Source organism: Citrus sinensis, chromosome 9, assembly GCF_022201045.2.
Source record: "Citrus sinensis cultivar Valencia sweet orange chromosome 9, DVS_A1.0, whole genome shotgun sequence".
Classification (NCBI taxonomy): domain Eukaryota; kingdom Viridiplantae; phylum Streptophyta; class Magnoliopsida; order Sapindales; family Rutaceae; genus Citrus; species Citrus sinensis.
The window spans coordinates 170,187-190,399 of record NC_068564.1 but is presented as its reverse complement, the minus strand read 5'-3'; the positions used below and the strand labels follow the sequence as shown (position 1 = coordinate 190,399).

Sequence of the window (20,213 nt, the reverse complement as noted above, 5' to 3'; positions counted from 1 at the left end):
GTATGTCTCCAACAAATTCTTACTTGAGTAATAGCTGAAATACAAGTTTTTTGGCCGGAATTATGAGCAAACGGCCTTATTATCTCAAAGATTAAAAAACACGTTTAAAAACTTTCATTCAAGGACCAAGATTAATTCGACAAAGACCGAGGCAAAAGATGTGAAGACTTAAACAAGCAAGCTGTTGTTTAAGATTTTATTCTACATGAAACTCAAACCATATCCATAAAGAGCACAACAAACCCTGCAAACTGTTTAAATTATTCGATCTCCTGAACCCCAAAAGCACCCGCTCGTATCAGCAGATAAACGGCTTATCAACATGATTATCATGGCAATAAAGGCCAGGTTGCTGAGTGAATCCCTGCTTCTTCAACATCTGCCTAGTGGACAAAACAAGCTCCCGGTTAGTCACTGCACCATCTGATTCAGCAATAATTATCTGAATTGCATTGCTGAGAGCTCCGTAAGCTTCGCTAGCCTTCCCAGAAGGGCTGGCATCAGCAGAAGTTTGGTCAGTCTGACATCCACTGACCAAAATCCCACCATCAGGAAGTGAGCGCTTGCTTCCTCCAGCATAAACATCCTTCTTGCTGCCCACTTCAGTCTCCAAGGCAGGTTTTGCATAACTCTCATCACTCTCTTCCAGCTTATGCTTTAGAAATTCTTGAGCGAGACTACCTACCATGCCCAAAAACCCACCACCCCCACTTTCACCATCCCCTTGCTTAAGTTTGTTAAGAAGGACCTTCATGAACTTCTTCACTTTTGGGGTCGCATCTTCCCCAAACATATCAAAAAGGGTTGGCCTTATCTTCCCGACGTCAATGTCATCTTTACCAGTTTGCTGCTTGAGTATTTCAATAAGTGTTGAGAGGGGTAGGGACTTGTTCTTATGATAACCTCCCTCACCATATCCGGCTTCAACTTCACGATCTTCAACATCTTCATCACCACTAGGGCGGTGATGGCGCAGCCCAGAAGGAATGTGAATTCCACGAGATTCAAATGCATTTTCCACTTTCTTGTGCAAGAAGCTTTTGAAGTTAAAACCAGAACCAGATTCTTCCTCTTCATCACGCCTTGTGCTCTCCCCAATCTGTTCCTTAGCCTCATCAATAAGGCCACCACTATGGCAAGAATCAGATACAACTGTTATCTCACAACCTGGTGGGATTTGGTCTACAAACTCCCTGAAATCATCATCTGTGCACAAAGTGGTTCACATTTTATAGTCAGAATCTAAAATCTCTCGTTGAATCATCAAACAGCATAATTTATCATCCAAACAAAGAGAAAACGTGACAGCAAGAAAAAAAAAAGGTTAAATTTTGTCCTTAGTGGATACACTATACAAGGGACTCAGAAGCCAAGGAATTTTGAATTAGTCAGCTTAAAAGTTAGACAGAAAAATGACTTGATCGACTGACAAACAAAAAAATTAGAACAAGAAGGAAGGAAATCTGGATCATTCTGTAGAAGTCCTCAAAACAAATCTCCAGTCAGGAAACAACGCCGAATTGTCAGAAAATTATTTAAACATTACATCTTAGTTCCAAATTTTGATTCTAACCCTCCTATCTCATCATAGAAAATAATTTTTTTTTTAAAAATGTATCCATCCTTTTTGAAAACAGAAACACAAGTAAACTAAAATCTTGAGTAGATTAACAAAATAGGAGAATTGACAGACCAGTAATAAGATTCATATCAGAAGGAACAATGCACTCATCATAACCAGTATCGTCGTCCTCCCCAGTCTCAGCAGGAAGCCTGGTCCCATGCCCGCTGTAGTGAACAAACAGCACGTCACCGGGCTCAGCCGATCGCACCAAATTGCCCAAAGCCCTCCTAATATTCCGCCCAGTCGGCTGGGTAGACCTATCATCCGTATCGATCAACACCGTTATGTTCTCCTCCGAGAATCCGTAACGATCCACCAAACATGCATACATCCGTTTAACGTCGTTAACGCACCCCTTCAGCTCCGCTTTCGTTCCCGGGTAGTTTATGCCTATTAACACCGCTTTTTTCGTCATTTTGTTTTCCTCTTCTGATAATCTCAAAAGAAACGTTTCTTTCTTTTGGATCTCGAGTGTTGGATTTGATCTGATCTACTTGAATGGCTGGTCGTTGAAAAGGCGAAGTTTATAAAAAGGAGGATGATGAAAATTTGATTTATTTAGTAATTAATTATCTGTCAGGAAACTGTTTTTTTTTATGATTAATTATAAATATTAGCCGTAAAGAGTTTGATTTGATTTATTTTGTACTTATTAATTTATTTATTTTAAGGAAATTACAACAAATTAATTAGTTGCAGTGCGGATTTTTTTTCTCATTTTTTATTTTTTTCAATTGAATTCAGCCTGTAGTGAAGCCCAAAAAAAAAAAAAAAAACCTTAAGAGTTGGATTAAAAAATGACTTGTCTTGATAATCTCTTGAAATTATCACCATCATTTGAAAACGTGGGTGATGAAATTATTTATATAGTACACAATAATATATGAGAGAATGTCAATTTTGCAAACATCAAACGTGTAGCAGCTGTGGACCTAAAAACATTATACAAAATTATAAATTTGACATTTGATATTAAGAGAGCTTTTAGTTCGGGACGCATATTTAGAATATTGTAAATCAGTTTTTTTTTTTTTTTGTTCATACGTATTAACAACATTGTAAATAAGGGATCTCTGATTTTATAAAATTTGAGATCCTAAATTAAAATTTTTTGTTGAGGTTAGTATGCGAATATATGTATTATTAAGTGATAAATGGAATATGAGAAAGAGAACAAAATTATTAGTATATTTCACGATATTATAATTAACGCCCATTTGGAATCGTTTTTGAAAGATTCAAAAGTTAATATATTGACAAATCTAATCTTAATGATTTTTTAATTAATTTTAATCAATTAAAAGTTAAATTTAGGTCATGTTTGGAACTAATGTTGAAACTCAACAAGCTATTTATTTGACAATTTTTGACAAAAATAGTGTTTGATAAATTTTGTAAATTTTTTTTTATAATTTTCTCTGCTTTGACAACAGTTTTTAAAAGCAGATAAAGAGTCCTACATGTTTCTAAAATTCTTATTACAAACCTTAATATTTTAACAAAAAGACAGTTATGTCTTTTTTTTTAACAAATCTAATATATAAACCATTATATATCATACTAATGTTGCAATCAAATTACGTTAATAGAAATTATGTCATTGCAACAATGGTATTAATGTGATCTTCATTTTGATAGTATTTAAATATGATCGGAGTTTAATCTTCCATGAAGGAATAGAAAGAGACAATGACACTTAAGAATAATGGTTCTAGATTATAAGAAATAGAAAATTTGAGTATTATTATTCTAACAAGTTTAATGTGAATGTAATGTATATTACTTTTTATTATATTTAAATTATATATTAGTATAAAATATTTTATCATATTTTATATAACAAATTATGAAGTTCATTAGATTGTATTTAATTGTTGTTTAGGTCCTATTTTGGTTCAACCAAAAACACTATAAGAGCTTCCTTGCAATTGACAATTCTTCCCCTCTAGAGATGGTTTCTGGGTGAAAATGAAGGTTGGGTTGACTGAAAATAGTTATATGGAGTAATAATAGCTGAGACGAACTTGAAATCACAAGAAACAACCGTTAGAGGCGATGCCAACAGTGGCTAGCAATGGCACTCCAACAGTCAATTATGTGGGAGGTTGAAGGAGGTGCTGGATTTCTAAGAAACCCTAGAATAGAAGAAAAGTTAAGTGCCTTTGGTGAATAAGTGACTTATCTCCCTTGTGAGAACCAACCTGACCTTTTTATGTGGAGTGCCCCTGAGGGCATCTTTGCGTCCTTGTGGATGCGTGGCAGGCCGTTGTTTGTGAATTCCCTACTTAGTTAGGGTTTTTAAGTAATTTGGCTTCTTTTGTGGAGGCTTTTAAGCTTGCTTTGGCTGGAAAACTATCAATTAAGGGACAATTTGTGCAAGCAATATGTTCATAACTTCAATTGACTTATTTTGAATAAGCCAATCGGGCTTGGGAGCACCTGATTTTACTAAAGGGAGTGCAGGAAGTTTGTCTGTGATCTCCTTTCGTCATTTTAGACTTTGGTGGCTTGCAAAGGGATATTTTGGAGATAGTTGAAGTGGGGACCGTACTATAATGGCGTGGCCTGATAGTGTTGGCATGGTTGTCCCTGTCCCGTGATCATGTATAGACATGTTGTGACCTAGGTATACATTTCATCTTCCCCTATTCAACTTCCCTTTTATTCTTCATCACAGTCTTGAGTCACATTCCCCATGTGAGATCTTCCCGTTTCTTTAAGGTCTTCACCTTCGTCCTCCCTCTTCAGATTCCCCTTTAGCCTTTTCATAGTTTTGAATCATACTCCCCATGTGTCATGCCCTCAATACCTCTAGTCCATATTTTACCACCAACAATTGTTTTTCTTTTTTTTCACTTGATGTAATTTTATATGTTTTTAACAATAAACAAGGCATGTCTAAACACTTGATAAACATATTCTAAAAAATAAAAACGAAATTAACCTTATGTTTATTTTGGTCATTATATAATAAAACAATACTTTCGTAATAAAATTTACTAAAGACATGTACCATGCTTTTCAGACTCACAATAATTGCAACAACACAATTTATTAAACAACAAGCTACTTTTGTAATTAGCAATTTGTTTCATCTATACAACAGAAGTAGTTTATTTCATCAGCCATCGCTATCCCAAAATTGGCCTTAGTATTTGCTAAATTTTTTAAAAATATTATTTTAGTAAATCACCTCATCTTACAATAAATTTTGAAAGTAAGAGATGAGTGGCTTTTAAAAATCTAATTTTGAGAATTATTTTTATATATCCTCACATATATTACAAATTTTAAAATTATCCTTATTCAATAAGGGAATAAAATTATTAAAATTAAATAGATTATTATTATTATTATTATTATTATACCGAGATAAAAAAAATTAGTTATCAATTATATACACACGATAAAGAAAAATTATATATACATGTTTATGAATACATAATAAATTTTATTCTAACATTATATATATTTTAGTCATTTGTATTCTTACAATAATTCAACGATAAGATTTAATAAACATATACGATTATTTTTAAAACTCACAGTACTAGAAATAAATTTACTAAACATTTAGCTGGTTTTCTTTACATGATTATTTTTACAATATAGTTAATAATAATTATTTTAAAAGTTATTACATTACCAAATTAGCGTTTAGTTTATTGTATGTAACAATGGCAAAATGGAGGGTCTTTTTTTTTGTGTTTTCGCCTCATTTGTTAAATAATAAAGCTATTTTAGCTCTCATGAAAATTTATAAAGAGTTAAATCAGAATTTTTATTTTTTAAAAGAATATAGCAGATAGTTACATTATGATGATTCTTACCTTTAATTAAAAGTTAGAATGAATATAGTTCTCCTTCTTTCTTTTGAATGATTCAAATGCTGTAATGGTCAAATAATTACTCATATATATATACATTTTTTTTAATTCTCTTTTCTTAATTACATATAGGATAGTACAAAGCTCCATTTCCAATAACAGAAGAATTAATGTCCCTTACAATTTACAAGGCCAAATTAAGCGCGATCATATGTGCGCGTGTGTTGTGTTATTGTAAGGAAAAGCAATGCATATTTCTCAAAATGTCAATAAAATTCAAATAAAATTTGCAAAACAAATCAAATGAAATTATGTGAATGCATATAGATAGATAATGATGAGTAGACGACCCTTCATTAATAAGCTCGATTGACAGAACTGCACTTGAATCTGATTTCACCTTCGTTGGGGCGAGCGAGCACTCCAATGTTACCAAGTTTGACCATTGACGCCGCAAATTGGGAGGAGAAAACTAATGGCTGAGAGGCCAGTACTGAAACAAATGGTCCAGTTCTTGCATCAGAATTCAACAGTTGATCGGTCGATAACAATCCCATATTCCTCCCAAGATTGGTGTAATAAGCTGTGTCGAAAATCCTAGGCGTTGTTGCATCAAGATCAACATAGACATGACTGCTAGCAGCACATTTTTTCTTCAACGAGTTCAAATACTTTGTATCAAGTGAAGGATCAGCTTTTCGCGTACCATTGAAGTTATGGAGCCTATGATTTATGGCGTCGCAAGAGCTTCTGCCAATAGTATGTGCCCCTGAGAGGACGACCAGGTCAAGAATGTTCAAGCCATGATCTCGGAAAATTTGGATCAAAGTTGTGACATTTTCGTGTCCCTGAGGAACAAGGCGATTTGCTTCTCTTGCACTGGAAATCTTTCCGTCTTTTCGGCCAAACGGGACTTCCCAGAATGGGCCTCCGGCTACTACTGTTGCATCTCTAGCTGCTGCTGTCAGAATGTCAGCACATGATACAGTTTTAGGGCATTTCTTCTCAACCTCAGCCTTGATCTCATCGATGATTCTGAAGCCTCTCAGTGTCTTGCTCACCTTGGCTCTCCTTTCGCTGCCTTTATGGCTCAGCAATATTGAAGCATCACAACCCTGCAGCATCAAACATATTTTATATACACACACAGACACACACATATTACTAATCATTTTGGTTCGATGGGGGTCATAGATAATTAACGGAGACAGCATAACATAAAGAACAGTAATGACATAATTAACTAAGAAGGAGAGAACGGTATGATAAATTTATTCATTTAATTATTTATTTTAGCCTATGGTTTACTAGTTGCACGAGAAAAATCAAGGATGGAGTCAGAATTGAATGAAAAACTGTTAAACTTGAAGGTAAAAATTAACTGTATATATAGGTTAAAATAATAAGTATGTAGTATGTAAATTAACCAGCTGTAGGTAATTATTTCATATATCCACTGAATCATTACTACGTATAAATTGATCTTGGATTGTGCTGCTTGTGTAACAAATAAAATGATAATAATAATATTAATACAATTGAAACTTGAAACAATTAATTATGTATCAATTGGGTGAGTAAGAGTAAGAGTAATTTAGAGTAATATGTAAATGAAATTAGCTTACCCTAACAACACAGTCATGGAAGTGGAGGCGGATGAGGCTGGCAGCGAATGTGTAGTCCTTCCTAATCCAGGCTTGCACTTGGCGGTGGATGATGCCTTCAAGATCTGGACATGTTGAATGATAGTGACTCAAAGACAAGTAACTTTCCGGAGATAATAAGAGCTTGGACGCCTCATTATTTGTTAAAAGTGAAGTGGTAGTGACATGTTCCAAAGGCAAAATATTATTGTTGTTGTTAATATTGATAGCCAACACATTAATCATAAACTGCTCCAATATTTGGACCAGGATGAGCGCGAACAGAGTGAATTGTTTCGACTTCATGGTTTGGTTCTCTTGCTGCTGTTACAAAGCAAGCTAGCTTTTATATTAATTTACACATATGACTCCTCGTTTATGCATGCATTTGGGAGACTGATCGAGCTGGAAAATAAATACGTGAGTGGCACTCACTACGAACACAAAATCGATGATCGATCGATCATGCAAACAAGCACAAATTATGTAGAGAACAGCAAGCCAGCTAGCTGCTTAATTTTAATTTACGTCAAATATGATCTCTTTTTTATTTTATTTCATTATTTATTAATTTGTGATGAGACGCGTTAAGAGTGCTGGAGAAAGTGGTTTCCGGTGGACAGGAATCGACCTGGGAATGCATTATATATTTATTAGGAATAAAATACATACATACACTATCTACACTTTACAGCATGCAAAATAAAACCATATATACATACACATACATATACATATACATATACATATACATATATACATATATGTATGTAATTGTAAGCTCTTTAGGTTCGTAATAATATCAACATCCATAAAATTGTTAAAATTGAAGCATAATTAGAAAAAGATCTCATATCATATTGTACCAAACAATAATAAAAAATAATAAACTTGAACCTCAAAACACGCTTCATATGGTTCTATGATCAAATTTTGCATTTGCCCTCATCAGGTCGAGAATCTTGCAACTATTCCCCCCAATTTGAAACACTTATTCCTAATCTTCTAGTAGGGAATGATAGTTGCATTTTTTTTATTAGGAGTGCATAAATCGATAAACTAGTGTAATGCTATTAAGCTATTACGCTAAATGGGATAATAGCTTTCTCAAATTTTAATAAATTTAAGAATTCTACACTAGATTAGTCTTCTCTCTCTCTACGTACGTGCACACACACACACACACATAATTGACTACTAATTTTCCAGACTTATTTGAAGTATTTTTACTTAAGTTTCAGATATCAAATCCTTATATTATAAAAAAAATGTGCATGGATATTGATTTCCCTAATTCTCAATCAAGTAAAGGGAGCTTCACTAATTTTGCTGGCTAGTTCAAGCAATTGCTACTCAGACTAAGTCAAATTTACATAAAATTGTCATAAATGAGAATTAGATTGTGGTTGTTCAAGGCTTAATTGGTGGATTTCAATGCACACCTAACTTAATTAATTAGTTGTATAAATATTTATGCACGCACATTGATTAGTTTGGGCGGGCTTGTTCTCTAGCTAGAGAAATTCTATAATACATCTGATGTTCCATGTCATCTGATGATGTGGAACCACTAATCAATAAATTTTTTACACGTGTCAATCAATTTTTAATAATTAAAAGTCAAACAATCCCCTCCCTTTCTCTTTTTTTTTTTTGGTTTGAACCACGAGGTGGTCCTGAGTGGGCCCCAACTGTGGGAAGCACCTTTAAGCCCGTACCACAACCCAGACTAATCCCCGCTCGCACCGGGTCGACCCATAAGGGGTAAAGTGCTGGCCAAAGTGGTGACTCCATACGAGAGCGGAACTTGAACCCCTGACCTCTCTTAAGGAGTGAGAGTGTCGAACCACTCACACCAACCAACTTTAGTTCCCTCCCTTTCTCTTTCTTTGCTCTAGTTTAAAAAATTCTTCTTCTCTGTTCCATATTTCAATAAACATTAATTTACTAAAAGATATAAAAATAATAAATTGAATAAAATGGCTACAAAGAGCTTGATTTCATACTCCTTCCCATTTACAACTCCGTTCCCCTGCCAAAAAAAAAAGCAACAAATTTTCTAACTAAGCTAGTGGCAGATTTTCTACGAGAATGGGTTTATGAATGAGAAGCAAAAGGAGCATCAAAATAAGATTATTTTTAGATCTGCAAAGTGAATTAAGGTTGGGGGTTGTCATATATCAAACATTTGCAGAAGAACATCAAAGCAAGATTACCTTGTAGGGCAATGAAGTTGTGAATGGAAACGAGGAGGATGATGAAATTAGGCCTCTGCAGGCACTTTGTTCAATTTATTATTTTTATAATTTTTAAATAAATTAATGTTTTTTGGAATTTGGAGGAGAGAAGAAGAATTTTTGAAACTAGAGAAGATAGAGAAAAGGAAGGAATTATTTAACTTTTAATAAGTTAAAGTTTAAAAATTAATGAATACATGTAAAAAAATTATTGGTTAGTGGTTCCACGACATGGAACATCAGATGTATTATAAAATTTCTCAGCTTAGAGAATTTCTCTCCTAAAAATATCATAGACCCGGCCATGTATTATTAATTAATTACACAAGTTAACAAAACTATATTTCATATGCGGATAAAAAGATTTCGTATATATTGGATTTACAATGTAATTTATAATTAATCAATCAAGAAGTGATAAGGACAGTATCAATAACAAAATCGGATGCAAATTAATTAATTTCACACCAGTGACACCATAACAATCCAACACAAACCATTCAATTAATTAATTAAGCTTTGCAGCAGACGAAACGGCCGAGTCCTCTGGGAGCATGAGATCGCGCAGGAGCATTACCATCACCCCCAGAAATTTCAACTGAAACCGATGATGTTGTCTTCTTGTGCTTACTATTCTTCTTTTTTGTCAACTCATCGTCCTTGATAGGCACAGTGATAGTTAGTACCCCGTCACGCATTGAAGCCCTAATCTCATCGACCTTAACATCATCAGGCAAACGAAACTGCCTGGTGAAGCTGCCGCCGTGTGGCCTCTCCCGGCAGTGCCACTTGTCGCCTTTGTCCTCTGGCTCCTCTTTCCTCTCAGCACTTATGTGAAGTATCCTGTCTCCATGAACTTGAAGCGTCACATCCTCTTTTGCAAGCCCTGGAAGATCGATCTCGAATACGTGGGCATGTGGAGTTTCTTTCCAGTCCATCTGGGTGTCTATGCCTCCATATGGATGGACGAGAGATGATATCCCAACAGGAAGGAGAGACATTTTTGTTCAACTCTAGTTTCTCGTTTAAATTATATTATATAACTTGTAAGAAAGCTCGCTTTCAATTATTTCTTTCGCTATGTATGTCTTGAGCTTATCTCATGGTTATGTATTTATACTCAACGCATGATGAGTTCTTGAAATTTCTGGAATTTGGAAATTAAGTGCATATACATGTATAGGATAAGAATGTTCTTTCTTTGAAGAGAGATTTAATTTGTAAGTCTTGTGTAGATATATATAATTTTAATGCTTTTTGGGGTAACTAAAGTCTTGCGAAGTCTCTGGGAGAACCTGGAAAATGGAAATGGTAATTGAATAGTCAAACAATTTTAACTTTCGTCGATGATGATTTACAATGATTATATATGGAGAAAAGCAATGTGGACTTTGGAAGATTGTAGAACTACCGTGAAGGAAATACGTTATTGGACTTGAAAGTTATGAAAGTTTAGCCAATTGAGGGACCAAACCAAAAGAACAGCCCAAGCTCATAACCCAAGTACCCAACCTCGCTGACAAATAACACACAAACAATTCTACCCGAAAATTCTCTACAGTGGGGATATTTCCTTAATTATTATTGGTGCTTAATTCTTATTTATGACCTGAAACTAAATATGTATTTTTTACTAAAATAAGTCAATAAATAAATATAACTATACGATCTAATTGCAACGAATTGCTTCAAAAAAAGAAAAAAAGAAAAAAGAAAAAGCTTGAGTGACTTAATATCACATTAATAATCCACATTACCTAAAGAATATATCTTCGATCGGATACGTATATAAGTAATTAACTAAGTACTTTGGAAGACTGTCCGTAGAACATAATTTATGATGTGAAAAGCAACTTTGATGTGCAAGAAATAGACCCAATTTTTTTATTTTTTCATTTAAAAGTTTTGGTTTGAGATGAAAAATCTCAACCATTTTAAAACCAATCGTTATTCCCTCTTTGCAATTATTAAAACCCAGGTACTGAGACAATTTTCATTACTTTCATATATAATCTCTTATTAAAGCTAAACAAACTTGAAATTTTAACTAATCGGTATCGCGATGCTGCCTATTCCTCACTTAGTTTGCACTGAAATAATGATTGAATATAAAAAACACAAAAGACTGCATGTGCTAGCTCCGAATAAAATTGCCAAGGAAAACAAGTTATTAATGCCGTTGCCCAATTCCAGACTTCAATTCATTAATGAACGCATGCCATTCCAGGGTACATATGTAACATAAAGACAATTTCTCCAGCCAGCACCAATGCCTATCAACAAATGAAATAGAAAGAGCTAGCAAAATTATATGAAAAACATATGGATAACATTAAACCTTATCCCTCAATTCCAGTTGCATTAATTGGAGCTGGGGACATGTGCCTTCCGCCTACCAAATTTATCACCACTAATGTTCACAACCTAGTTTGTCCCATTGCGTTTCTATCTAGAAGTAGAACCGTATACTTTCTTTCAAGTCCATAAAGCCGCGTTATTAATCTTTTTTTTCTTTTTCTTTTTTAACGAGCAATCCAAAATTACAGTTTATGATTACGTAGTTAGGAAACAATATAAAGATATTCATTGCAATCATTCAGATCAATATACGTTCAATTATTATGGTAAACAATCTCATGCTCTGTTATCAACAAACGCATTTCCCTACTCAACATGCACACAGCACATGGAGTCACCGTGAAGGTGAATACTCATCATCTCTTCTATCAACCTTTGCCTCCAGGGGTAGGCTCTTGAGATGATACAACGACAAATCTCTAACATTAGCCAACCTAAAACCTGTATTTTTTAAAAATTTATTTAGAGTTAAGAAGCTTCATATCTACAATAGAAACCACATTACGGAGTCAAAGTGCTCAATATAATAATTTATGAATCAATATATATTGTGCTTGTGTAAGATTAATATACGTACAGAATGAATTGTACTTTAAATTCTTTTCTTTTATATTATTACGAGCATGATGCATCGATTATCATGTTCATAAGAAACAATGCTTGCGAGCTAGATGTACATAAAAGATCCCTTTTGTTCACACGGTTTCATTCACATGTCCATTAGTCTTCAATGTGAGACAAGTAAATATCCTATCGGTGTTCATCATTCATATGGTCTCCTCTCCTCCCATTTGGTTCGTTCAATAATGCAATTCTGTGACCACTTCGTCCACGAATGAATAATTCTTTGGAAATGAATAATGTGTCAGAAAATGTTCTCATATTCTCTTTCTGATAATTGCCCAGTATTTTCAAGCCCACCAAGAAATTAAGCCTTCATGTATGGTGATGCCGTGACGGTGAATGGAATAAATCCACCCATGCTCACCAGTCACCAGTCACCATTCTTAAATTACTTTTTTTTAAAAGAATTTACTCGGTTTGATCTTGAAGAATATTTCAGGCTCTGCCATATGAGAGCTCATACAGGAGATCTCAATAAAATTGTGCTGATTATGCATATTAGCGAAATTTTAAATTAATAATAAAAAATTGAAGAATATATCAAGCAATAGAAATTAATTTTTATCTGAAAATCTTTTACGCAAATTATCTTTTTTTTTTCTTAATTATGTCATCAGCTATGTCACTAACTAGCATATATAGAATGTCCGCTTTAAAAAAAAAAAAAAAGAGTGCTCGCACTATATATATGTCTCAAATGCGGGCACCTTCATTTTTTTAAATGCAAACACACTCTTAAGCCGTGAGGTTTGATAGATTTTTTTTTAATGAACTATAAAACCGTATGGTTTAATAGCATTAAAAGTTAACTCTCTTAAACCTCACGACCTAAAAGCGTGTTCGTATAAAAAAATGAAGGTGTTCGCAAAAGAGACACACACTGTCTCTCCCTCTTCATGTATTCTTACAATTGGCACCTAAGAATTTATTTCACTTAAATTAACTTCTACAGAATCTTAGAACTGAAGTGCTGCCAAATTAATTGAGTATTGTAACGAGGAATTAGAAAGAATGAGATCAAATGACACCCGGGGGGAGGGGGGGGGGGGGGTGTGAAGAAAGAAACAAAAAAAGGAAGGAAGAGAGTTTTTAATTAAAATGGGAAGCCTCTAAGAAATGAGGATCACATGCATTTTGCTGAAAGAAAAATAATAGTAATCATCACTATAAGAAAAATGCTAGTAGGCTTGTGTGTTATCAGCTTATTGCAAACTAAATTATAGTGGGGAAAATAATATTGGCTTGTTCGGTCCGAGAATTATTTCTAATAATAATTGATGAGAAGTATAAAGTGTCGGTTTATATCACATGGGCTGTCCTGCTTGAGTGATCATAAAATAATGTGAGTGAAGTAATTCCAAAAATTTACCCAAAAAAAGACTTATTTAACTAATGAAACGAATAAGGATGGCTACCACTTACACGTATATGATATGTTCTTAATCAACAATCACGCATAGCATCATGTGACGGGCGGTGATCGCTTGATCATCATGCTTCTACGGAATAATCCACCTGTAAAATTATGGAATTGAATTAACCTGAAACAACATTAATGATTGTCGATATATAGTTACATTAGGGACCTTTCTTCTTGTAATTCAGCTTGAATACCGAGTAAATTAACCTTCCTTGACGTGGATCCCTATTGAAACAGATAAAAGAAAAATTTATTCTCAAACCAAGAAAAAATCAACTCTTGCAACACATGGGAAGACTCAAACTACAAGACTACGGGGCGGCTGTCAGCCCGAAGGAATTAGCTTAAGAATTGAAAAAGGTGAGATGCCATTTAATTGGTATGTTGTTATGCTGTTATCGATCACTTTGGACAATTATAATCATATATAATGCAGCACTGGCTCTCACATGCAATGTTGGCAACTTTTATCCATGTGGTATGCTTTTGTAGACTAAAGGAGCTCCTTTTGATGGACCTTACAATTCAGCTTCAAGGATCGCAACGCGACGTTGTGAAATTAAGTTTAGAGTATCATTATATTTTTGTATCCTTTCGAAATGCTTTTTCTTTCTATACTACTTCAATCGATTGATATTGGAAATCTATATACATTTCGGTAAATGGCTATAATTAGCCTCGATTTGAATTCTCTTATTAGGTGAAAAGAATCAAATTCTATTTGGGCCAACTCAATAACCAAAAAGATTGCCAAATTTGTTTTCTTATTATAGGAAGTGTATCAACCACTATATTCCTGAAATTGTAACATAAGTTAATAAGTAATTTGTATAGAAATTCATCGAGCTAAGTTATAACTATCATGATTTTCTCTTTCTGGCCACTTTTTTATCCGAAATTTATTCAACTGCCTTTTCATCCACTTTGATGCTGTCTTTGATGAGCACTTTAACATGAAGGCACAAAACACAATGGAATAAAGATATGGCCTTGAGCTGTAAAAGTTTTCAGTATGCCATATGGGTATCTGCAGTAAGATTCTTTTGTAATCACCGTCTTCTTCTTTGATTTGTTAGTAATTATAAGGTTAATTAAAGTTCCATAATTCGTTGCCCAATCATTCTAATCGCACATGTAATGTTTGGTTAACCTTTTCTGTGACAAGCTCTTTAAGACAAAATAGGACCACCTTTTACTAACTAATCCCACTTTAAGGAAACAATTAACCATATGAATAATGCTAATAATAAGAGTTAGTTGATTTATTTCATGCATTTAATTGGTAATTTACTCAGTTCATGATGGCTAACTAAGTTTGTAATACGTTCTCCAATAAAATAAAACAAAACAAAACAAAATTATTTGATTCATTAACTCATTTTTCGATGAGTCTTGTTTACACAACTTTGACCATTATGTTTACTAGATTACAACAAAAAGTTAAATAAATAAATAAATAAATTATTGATTATTGATTGCATCTCATATATTCTAGTTTATTTTTTGTATAAAATAAATTTAACTAGTTTTCTAGCTGAAATATTATACATATACAGATAATCTAAGAATAATAACACTTACAATGGTGCAATATCTCACAAGTTGTATATCTTTTTGCTATCTATGGTTGAACTTGATGAAGTCTGCAGACAAAATGCGAGGATAAAAGAGTGCATTTCGAGTTCTTTTCACTTTCTCTCGGGTACTTACTCTCCCAATGAAAGGAGTTGGTAGAGAGAGTCTTTATCCTTAGAACACTTACCATCTGTCGCATATATAAGTATATATAAAACCTTTAGTTCTTAATCACTTTTCTAATGAGGGATTTATCATTTTTCCTTTCATTGTTTGAAATCAATAGTTGCTCTTTGAGATTCAATTTCTCATTTACTTAAGAACCAATTTGAATGTTCTATAATTCATTGCGAAGAGTTCACGAAAAAGATTCGAATAATCTATAAATGTATATTTTTCTAATAATTTGAATCATCTATAAAATTATATTTTTCTAATATTCATCTTTCTCAAAATCGGCCTTAAAAGTAGTTATTTTATGCTACTTTTTTTAATCCAAGGATTCATTTATTAAATGTCATTGAAGGTACATAGTTTGAAGAAGAAACTGAACTGAGTATCACATTAGTGCAACCCAATTCGTCTGGAATATGTGTATACAAAAGATACTGCATGCATGCCCTTTGTCCTTTAAGAGTTCTCATGTCAAAGAATAAACTTAATTAGTTAATAATAGGTAATTATACACAATGCCACACAAATTTAAAGATCTGTTATGGAATTGTGATCTTGTCTCGAGTATACATGAAGCTTTTAATTGTTAGTTAATTTTCTGATGTGGGATTTGTCACTCTTCCCTTCATTTTTTTTCAAATTAATGGTTGCTCTTAGTGATTTAATTTCTCATTCACTTAAGAACTAATTTAAATGTTCTATAATTTGTTACGAGGAGTACAAAAGAGATTTTGAATCATCTGTATAAGTATATTTTTCTAATATTCATCTTTCTCAAAATTTGTCTTAAAAATAACTATTTTATGCTTTTTTGTCCCCGAACATTAATTTATTAAATGTCATTGAAGGTACATAGTTAGTTTATTATCACATTGGTGCAACCCAATTCGTTTGGAAAGTATATATATATACAAAAGATACTGCATGCATGCATGCCCTTTCTCCTTTAAGAGTTTTCATATCAAAGAATAAACTTAATTAATTAATAATAGGTAACTATACATAATGCCACACAAATTTAAAGATCTGTTATGGAATTGTAATCTTATCTCTTTTCATGAGTCATCATCAGAACATCTAACCTCAAACTAAGTTCATCCTCTCTTAAAGGTTGTTATAGCCTGTGTCTTACTTAAGAAGTTTATCACATTATTAATATTGTGGTTATAAATAAATAAGTATTGATATCTCTCCCATCCCATGTTACCCTATCCCTCGTGAGATATACGGTGAGAGAAACAAGAGATTCCCTCCAGCTAAAAAGAATACATCAATCATTGATTCTTTTCCTTGCATTCTTACCTTCCTTATCCACCACTCAAGCAAGCTGGTGAGTGAATCTCTTTAATTAATTAATTTGTTGAAAGTTATTTATCCAACTCCATCTATAGGCATTTGGGTCTTTTTCTTTTTTAACTCAATTAATTTGCCGGCATCTCAGTCTTTTTCTGATTTCTGCTACGATTTTAGAACGGCGTATTTTTCGAGCCGGCCGATTAACATTCTTGTATATGCAAAAGATATATCATAACCAAGATTAAGAATTAGGGGAAGTTGGAAGATAAAATTATAACATGTATTATATATTTTAACATATTAATTCAAATTTTAATCCAAACTCAACCAACAAATCCCTTCTATCAACTTCCCTTGATTCTCCCATATCTCACAACAATATATATACACTTACAATTAGTAAAAATGATAAGTACTAATAAAATAAATAAATAGTAGGAAAAAAGTAAGATGGTCACCCCCCTCCACCTGGTGGTTTAGTTAGCAAAGAGTAAAGTAATGCGAATGCTCCATAATATATTCACAAGACCCCAACCCACCCCCCACGTTAATGTTATTGCTTCTTGTCCCCACTCCTCCCTCACCTCACCCCTAGCTTTGTTATATGTATATATATAACCCAACATCCCCCTCTTCTCTTCCTTCAATATTCTCTCTTAGCTAGCAAGCTCTTTCATAACCTTCTCTTTCAATTAATATTTCATCTTTTGAGCCTTTGAGAGCCTTTTTTTTTTTTTTTTTTTAATTCCTCCAAACCCATAGCTAATTAATAACCCAGCTAGCTGTTCTCCTAAAACATACATCATATATATATATATACACGTATAAAATGTGTAGCTCCAAGGACAAGGTGACCACAGGCATGAATGAAGCAACCCCAACGATGGTTGCCAAAATCAATGGCAGGCCGGTTCTTCAACCTACTTGTAACCGTGTTCCTAGCAAGCTAGACCGCCGTAATACCCTCAACAAAGCACCACCACCACCACCAACATTACCATTGCCAACTTCTATTAAACCTAACAAGCCAGCGGCTCCATTAGTATTAACGTGTCCTGCAGAGTCTAAGTCACCAAGGCCTCAAGCTATTAAGCGAGGCAATGATTTAAATTCGAGTTCCGAAAAGGTTGTTACTCCAAGAAGTAACATCAGAACTTTAGAGAGAAAGAAGTCTAAAAGTTTCAAAGAAGGTGGAAATGTAGAGAGAACAGCAGCATTAATGATGAGTACTAATACTAGTACCTATTCATCGTCTCTGATCATGGACTCGCCGGGAAGCATAGCCGCCGTGAGGAGGGAACAAATGGCGCTTCAACATGCACAACGCAAAATGCGGATTGCTCATTATGGAAGATCAAAGTCTGCTAAGTTTGAATCCAAAGTTGTTCCTTTATTTGATCCTAACAATAATAATGCGGCACGCAGCACGCCCACAACTGGTGAGCAGCAGGAAGAGAAGAGGTGCAGCTTTATTACTGCTTATTCAGGTATATAAAGACACACACACACGAACGTTGATTTCTTTTCTATCATCCATATATATGTATGTATGTATGTATATTTTGTGACCTAATTTGTTATGAATTCTTAACTTATTATTATTTTGTTCTGATTAATTTTATGCTAATTGTATGTGGCAGATCCCATTTTCGTAGCTTATCATGATGAAGAATGGGGAGTTCCAGTCCGTAATGATAAGTATGGCTTCTCTCTCTTTCTCCTCCATCTCTCACTTTACATAAATAACTAAGGACGCTCCTTTTATTTTATATATAACCTAGTTGATTAACAATTACTAAAAGTTTTTCTTCGTTCTATGCAGTATGTTGTTTGAATTGCTAGTTCTGAGTGGTGCTCAAGTTGGCTCAGACTGGACTTCAATCTTGAAAAAAAGACAAGGTTTCAGGTGAGTGCTAATTAATTAATTACTATTTTCTAAACACATACATATAGATTAAATTGCGCCCTTAATATTAATAAATAGTTTCTTTTCTTGTTTATCTCTTTTTCAGGGATGCATTTTCAGGTTTTGAAGCCGAAACTGTGGCCAAACTAAGTGACAAGCAAATGATGTCAATAAGTACAGAGTATAGCATAGATATGAGCCGAGTTCGAGGTGTTGTCGACAACTCTAACCGAATTCTTGAGGTAACATACATACACTTTTTTCAACCACTCTGTTAATTTTGTCCCTTTACGACTCATTTTATTAATGACTTTGTTCCTTCTTTAAAAATATAACTTTTGGAGTAATTAATAAAATTTTTGTTAAGATTTAAAAAGAATGCAGTCAAGTCAACAACTTAAATCATTTTTTCAGCATTTTCTCTCCTCTTATTTGGTGAAAAGTTGTTGGGAATCAAGTTCCGAGTTGTCCTATTCAATACAATAAAGTAATGAAAGACCTCACAACATTGGCTGTTAAGCACATGATCAATCCAGCGCAGCAAATTTAAACCAGAAAAACTGAAACAATAAAATTAAAATATACATAATAACAAGGGCGTGGGATCCATCATTACATTACTTTATTTATGATTCATTTGATTTATTTATTCGTTAGTTAATTATTAATTATGAAATTGTGTGGGATGACAAATTTACAGGTTAAAAGAGTGTTTGGATCATTTGAGAAATACATCTGGGGATTTGTTAACCACAAGCCAATCTCTACACAATACAAATTTGGGCACAAAATCCCCGTTAAGACATCAAAATCAGAAAGCATAAGCAAGGACATGGTTAGGAGAGGATTTAGGTTCGTGGGTCCGACGGTGGTCCATTCATTCATGCAAGCCGCCGGCCTAACTAACGATCACTTGATCATCTGCCACCGCCACCTCCCATGCACCTTATTGGCCGCGGCACCATACAAACGCCCCAATAATGATCAAGAACCAACAACACCAACAACAGCAACACCTACTCTTTAGAATATCATCGATCAAATTAACATCATACAAATATGCATAAGCTGCCCATAAGTACTATGCTAATTACAATTTACTTTTGAGTGTTTATTATGATTAACTTGTGTACATTATAGGAATATATAGGAAATTAAACAAGTACCAAAGCTTTGTGACTATTGTGATAGACTATAGTTATTTGAATGAGTGATCAGTGAGTGAGTGTTTAATTATTAGTTTGAGCTAATGAATAGTGGGGGAGACAGAGAGCATGTGCAAAGGAGAGGCAACGCCTCGTGTGGGGGATCCAAGTAGTACTGCCATTTGATTTCCCATTTGCTTGCAATTGCTAGGTAGCTGGCTATATTAGCTAACCTTTTTTTTTTTTTTTTTTGAATTTGGCTTTTGGTGGGGAATACGATTATTATTATTATAAACCCAGCTAAGCCAACAATGTTGTATCTTGGATTTGGCGTTTGTTATTTTGAGTGAAGGTTTGATATGTGAATTAATTTGTCATGTGCAA

General features: G+C 33.8%; 4 protein-coding genes across 4 annotated transcripts; 1 reads left to right on the top strand and 3 right to left on the bottom strand.

Moving 5' to 3' along the window:
- Nucleotides 1-91: 91 nt before the first annotated feature.
- On the bottom strand, nucleotides 92-2,202 carry LOC102622340 (metacaspase-4). The gene is made up of 2 exons (XM_006493674.4): nucleotides 1,694-2,202; nucleotides 92-1,206 (listed from the first exon to the last, which is right to left on the bottom strand). Exons 1-2 carry the CDS (start codon nucleotides 2,037-2,039, stop codon nucleotides 299-301), a joined length of 1,254 nt encoding a protein of 417 aa, XP_006493737.1. The 5' UTR covers nucleotides 2,040-2,202; the 3' UTR covers nucleotides 92-298.
- A 3,493-nt stretch (nucleotides 2,203-5,695) lies between these two features.
- On the bottom strand, nucleotides 5,696-6,577 carry LOC102613150 (peroxidase 7-like). Its single transcript, XM_006493732.3, has one exon. The coding sequence runs from the start codon at nucleotides 6,573-6,575 to the stop codon at nucleotides 5,808-5,810; it is 768 nt and encodes a 255-aa protein (XP_006493795.2). The 5' UTR covers nucleotides 6,576-6,577; the 3' UTR covers nucleotides 5,696-5,807.
- A 3,183-nt stretch (nucleotides 6,578-9,760) lies between these two features.
- Nucleotides 9,761-10,535, bottom strand: LOC102621754 (18.1 kDa class I heat shock protein). The gene has a single exon (XM_006493672.4). It carries the CDS (start codon nucleotides 10,330-10,332, stop codon nucleotides 9,844-9,846), a length of 489 nt encoding a protein of 162 aa, XP_006493735.1. The 5' UTR covers nucleotides 10,333-10,535; the 3' UTR covers nucleotides 9,761-9,843.
- A 6,895-nt stretch (nucleotides 10,536-17,430) lies between these two features.
- Nucleotides 17,431-20,213, top strand: LOC102621461 (hypothetical protein). The gene is made up of 5 exons (XM_006493671.4): nucleotides 17,431-18,265; nucleotides 18,419-18,476; nucleotides 18,601-18,684; nucleotides 18,791-18,926; nucleotides 19,385-20,213. Exons 1-5 carry the CDS (start codon nucleotides 17,608-17,610, stop codon nucleotides 19,709-19,711), a joined length of 1,263 nt encoding a protein of 420 aa, XP_006493734.1. The 5' UTR covers nucleotides 17,431-17,607; the 3' UTR covers nucleotides 19,712-20,213.